Source organism: Gracilinanus agilis, unplaced genomic scaffold, assembly GCF_016433145.1.
Source record: "Gracilinanus agilis isolate LMUSP501 unplaced genomic scaffold, AgileGrace unplaced_scaffold7067, whole genome shotgun sequence".
Lineage (NCBI taxonomy): Eukaryota > Metazoa > Chordata > Mammalia > Didelphimorphia > Didelphidae > Gracilinanus > Gracilinanus agilis.
In genome coordinates, this window is record NW_025397705.1 from 1 (window position 1) to 5,627 (window position 5,627).

General features: G+C 43.5%; 1 protein-coding gene across 1 annotated transcript; it reads right to left on the bottom strand.

Moving 5' to 3' along the window:
- Window positions 1-2,259: 2,259 nt before the first annotated feature.
- CCN5 (cellular communication network factor 5) lies at window positions 2,260-5,002 on the bottom strand (the record flags this gene model as incomplete). Its single annotated transcript, XM_044685206.1, has 3 exons — window positions 2,260-2,394; window positions 2,501-2,556; window positions 4,760-5,002. Coding segments are annotated over 3 exons (434 nt in total), but the record flags the coding sequence as incomplete, so codon positions are not given.
- Window positions 5,003-5,627: the final 625 nt, after the last annotated feature.

Below are 5,627 nucleotides of genomic sequence, written 5' to 3' on the forward strand. Positions count from 1 at the left end.
TTTCTTTCTTTCTTTCTTTCTTTCTTTCTTTCTTTCTTTCTTTCTTTCTTTCCCTTATGATTTCATTGGCATAAGGCAGTGATGGGCAAACTTTTTATGCTCATCTGTCAGTCTCTTTCGAAGTTTCATTGTATTGTATCGTACTCATTGTATTTGTCAGATTAGGAATAATGTCGAGGGCCAGATAGAAACTTTCAGGGAGCTACATCTGGCCCGCGGGGCGGTAGTTTGCCCATCACTGGCATAGGGGATTCCCAAATGAGGAAACTTCTTCTATCAATGTAAGTCAGCACCCTATAGTATTCAAGTTGTCCAGGGCACTTGGAGGTTAAGTGCCTTGCCACTTAGAGAAGTGACTTGCCAGAATCACGTGGTCAATATAGTTCAAAGGTGACTCTTGAACCCAGATTTTTTTGACTCTTAAGATTGACTTTAGCTACTGCAACTTCTTACACCATTCCATTGCATATGAGTGGCAATTCTTTATGCTGGCATCCTAGAATCTTGGAATGATGAACCTTTAGATTCTTGGGCAGTTGGGCAACATAGAGGGTAGCATATACTGGACTTAGTATAAGGACCACCTGAGATTTTCAGTGTTCCTTCTATCCCCCTCCCCCACCAAAAAATCCTCCACAATTTCCCAGCAAAAATTAAGAAGTATCTTTATTCAAGTTCTTTAAAGCCTGATACATGACTTTCTTTGGGCATCGTCCTATTTCTGGGCAGTGGAGATGTCTACATTCTGCTTTGAGTTTATCCCCACTCCTATGTCCTCTTCCCCCAAGGACTCCAAAGACAAGGGTCATCATAGGACAACAGGAATTTCCACCAACGTGCTTTAATAGACTCATATGTACACTGAACAAGCATAGCCTCAGGAAATAAAAAGGTAGGGTAGGAACACCATCGGCACTGCTTTCCACATGCACTCTATGTGACTCCTGGGGGACTATGAACCCCAGAGGCCACTTCCATGGCAGCCTTGGGAGTCCAGCATGGTGTGTGGGATTGGGACACTGAACCCTGGGCCTTTTGAGGGCCTTCTCTGTGCTGCCAACCAGGTCTCCACCTATATTAGAAGTAGATTGCTCAAGTTAGAGGGGACCTTATTGACTGAATCTCATTTCCTCACTTTACAGAGGGGAACTGAGATTCCATAAGAAAAAGGGACAATCTCCCAAAAATGGAGAGCCAGGAACCCTGAGTGATGGATACCTGGTTTAAGTCTACACTGTTTCTGTCCCATGTAAAGAACTAATCTTCCACAGAGAACCACGCGATTAATCTCTATCTTCCATTGTGTTCTAGGGTATGTCAGTAGAGGTGTAGAAGCTTCTTTAAGACTGGGGATTCTGTGGTTTTCTGTATATGTTCAGTCTTGGGCAAATAGGATGAGGGAAAACTAACCTATTTAATTAAATAGCTCCTTGCTATGGGCCTCAGTTTCCTATTTTGTAAAAAGAGGGGTTAGAAAAAAGAGGGCAGCTGGGTGGCTCAATGGATTGAGAGCCAAGCCTAGAGATGGGAGGTCCTGGATTCAGATCTGACCTCAGACACTTCCTAGCTGTGTGACCTTGGGCAAGTCACTTAACCCCCATTGTTTAACCCTTACTGCTCTTCTGTCTTGGAATCAATAATTAGTATTGATTCTAAGATGGAAGGTAAGGGTTTTAAATAAAAAAAAATAGAAGGGGTTGCTAGATCAGAAATATTTAATTTTTGTGTGTGTCATAGACCAAGATGGCAGTCTGATTAAGTCTACACTGTTCCTGTTACATCATTTCTTACAATAATGGTTTTTTAAAATTCCTAATTGAAGGAAACACTAAATTTTAGAAGTTAGTAAAAGTAAAAGAGTAGGTTTTTTTCCCTTCTAAGTTCACAAGCCCCTTCCCATGGGTCCCAGGTTGAGGACCTCGGAACTAAATGATCTCTTAAGATCCCTTCCCTAAATTCGGTGTCTGCATATCTGTACTGAGTCTTGGCTAGTTGGAGTATCCTGGAGAAGCTCAGAATGGAGTCATGAGTTCTGTAGGCTGCAAAGTGGAGATGAGTCTTCTTCGAAGGAAGGTTTTGGAGCAATAGTTCAGAGCAGCCATGGAGGCTCGAGTGAAAAATAACGATGGCAGTCAGTCTCCAACCCTGGTAAGTTGGTGTCTCTTTTGTCCCAGAAGCTTCCATCCACAAGCAGAAAGAAGGTTTTGTTTGGAGTACCTCCTTTTAAGAGGCATCAGTGACAATATGGTGGGGCCTTCATCAAGGCGGGCAGGCCCTGAGTAGGCACAGTCGATGCTGGATCTCCAGCCGGCAGTGTGGATTCTGATTGGACACCCGGGTCGCCACACCCAGCCCACAGGTGGCTGAACAGGGGCCCCACAATGTGCTCCATTCCTGGCAGACAAATTGAGGAGACAATGGTACTGGAGGTCCCAGGAACCGGGGCACTGAGCAGGAAGAAAGCATGAAACGTTGCATTAGCAATTTCTCAGAGACTCACCTTTAGTTCTAGTGAGAGCCAGACGAGGGGTAGTTGGCCAGCTAGGACATGGCATACTACACAAGGAGGGGCATTTTGAGGTGACCCTTTGCAAAAACCAGAAAAACCTCAGACTCTTGGAGTTGTAGGAATTGATTTTGGAATAAGTCCAATTGCTTATGCTGTATCATGTTATAGTGAAGGCTCGAAGCCTCCAGTGGCATGAGGAAATTTCCACACCTGATCAAGCCTCAGAAATGCTTTGTCCTTTTGGTTACTTTCTTTCAGGCAAGAGTGTGGCAAGACTTTTAGGAAGACTTTAAGAAGAGGGAGAGTTATTGAATATAGGGAATAACACTCGTTTGGTGTCTGCCTTCTTGCCTCTTAATTCTTTACCTCCATAGAACCATTCTTTGCATGGACTACTAAGATGGCTTCAGAACAAAATCCCCCATTTCCAGTCACTCTTCCTCCCATCTTTCCTTTACACAACGCCAGACATCTTCCTTTTACAAAGATCTTTTCTCTCTTGCTCCTCTGCTCAGAAACCTTTACTAGCTCCCTACTTCCCATTACTAAAATTCAAACTTAATTCAAGGCCTTTTAGCCAGCCTTTTATCCTACATTTTCAAACTTATATTTTACTATAGCCCTGAATGTAATCTATGCTTCAGGTAGATTAGACTAGTTGCCATTGCCTCCAAATGTGTTCCATTCTTTCCCAACTCTAGGCATTTGGCATAGTCGATGTACTTAGAATTCCTCTAACTTGAATTCAAATCCTACCTCAGATAAGCTGCATGAGCTTGGACAAGGTAGATAACCTTTCTAGCCTCAGTTTCCCTATCTATAAAAGAATGGATTTGGGCTTGACCTTCATTTTATTTATTTGAAAATCCTTATCTTTTGTCTTATTGGTTCCAAGATAGAAGAATGGTAAGGGCTAGGCAATGAGAGTTAAATGTCTTGCCCAGGGTCACACAGGACTTGCCTTTAAAGTTTCTTCCAGCTATAATTCTATAATCTTTACTGATCTTGTTGCTTATGCCTGAAGCATTCTCCTTTTCCCCCTCTGCTTATTAAATTTCCACCCATCATTGATAGCTCAACCTAAATGCTACCTGCTCCTGGAAACTTTCCCTAATCCTTCTCTTTCCTTTCCTTCTATTCCTCTACCTTATAGGTAACAGCTTTTTTCTTCTTGGACATCACATAGAACTCTGTGCCATTCTTCCTCAATTACCTGCTTTAGCCCCCAGAAAAATGTAAGCTCCTCAAGAGCAGGGGCTGTTTAATTTTTTTAAACCCCTTACCTTCTGTCTTAGAATCAATTCTGTGTATCGGTTGCAAGGCATAAGAGAAGTAAGGGCTAGGCAATGGGGGTTAGGTGACTTGCCCAGGGTCACACAGCTAGGAAGTGTCTGAGGCCAGATTTGAACCCAGAATCTCCTGTCTCTAGGCCTGGCTCTCAAACCACTGAGCCACCCAGCTTTCCCCATGCTGTTTAATTTTTGCCTTAGCGCCCCATTATCTATCTAGCATAGTGTGTGGCACAAACTAGGCAAAGAATAAATGTCTGGGGTTGGATTAAATGGAATAGAATTGAATGACTCCTAAGGTCTCTTCCAACTCTAAATTATATATATATATATGATTTAACCCTTCTGGATGGTGGTATCATCATTTGAAAAAGGGGGAAAATCACATTTGTTTCCCAACCTCACATCACAGACTGTGGTGAGGGAAGTACTTCTTTTTTAAACCCCTGCCTTGTGCCTTAGAACCATTACAAGATATAGGTTCTAAGGCAGAAGAGCTGTAAGGACCAAGCAATTAGGGTTAAGTGATTTGCCCCAAGTCGTAAAGCTGTGTGTCTGAGGCTAGTTTGAACCCAGGACCTCCCATCTTTGAGCCTTGCACTCTATCTACAGTGCTGCCCCAGAGGGAAGTACTCTGGAAACTTTACTATGCTGAGAATTCTTGCTGTTGTAATTGTCATCATCACCATCATCATCTAAGCTTTTTTCTCTTTCTCAGCACCTAGCAACAAGGCTTTGCACACTGTAGGCACTTAACAGAAGTGGAAGCTACAACAGAGCAAAACAAAAGGAGTGTTAGTGTTACTGCTCCACACCTGCCTGGGTGAGCCAAGACATTGGGAAAGTCGAGGGGAGGAGAGAGGGAGGGCAAGGATTATGGCATAGAAGTGGAACATGGGAATTAGGGGACTTGAATGACCCCATGGTTCTGCCTACAGCTGGCCTGGGTTTGATCCATCACCTGCTGCCAGGAGTGGTTGGAATCCTTGGTCACAGACCCATTCTTGGCAGCACTTCCCAGGGACATCAACTCGTCGAGGGTAGGGACAATCCCAGCTGGGCAGTCGCACATCCTCACTGCAAAGGGGGATGCAGGTGAATCCCCCATCAGAGCAGTGGCATTGGAACTTGCAACTTGGCTGAAAGGTCTCCCCATCCCGGTAGGTCCTTCCATTCACCTCGCAGCTGCCATCATCCTCTGGAACTGTGAAGGGAAAAATCAAGACCCCATCACCCACCCAGTCATTCATATATATTTAAAGGAGCAGTCAATCAGACCCATATAGCATAGCCGACAGTTGTACCCCTTTTAGTCATGCCCATGATGATAGCCATTATGGTATTCTATTCATTTTGTGGCTATTGTTCAGTCGTTCAGTCATGTCCAACTCATGAGTACCCCATTTTGGTGTTTTCTTGGCAAAGATACCTGCAGTGGTTTGCCATTTCCTTCTCCAGTTCATTTTATAGATGAGGAAACTGAGGCCAGCAGGGTTAAATGACTTGCCCAGGGTCATACAGCTAGTATTTGCAGTTGGATTTCAACTCAGGAAAATGAATCTTCCTGACTTCAGACCTGCCATACTTTTTATTCACACAGAACACTCCTAATTAGCACTTTACCTGACAACTCAGAATTAGATCAGAAGATAAAACTTTATTTTAAAATGTAAAAACTATTCTTACATCTCAGGCCCTATAAAAACAGGCAGAAAGCCAGATTTGGTCTGTGGACCATAGTTTGCCTAACCCCTGGACCAGATTATGGGGTGCTATTTGAGTGGTGTTAAAAGGCCTCCACACTTAGATAACACTCTGCTTATCTAATG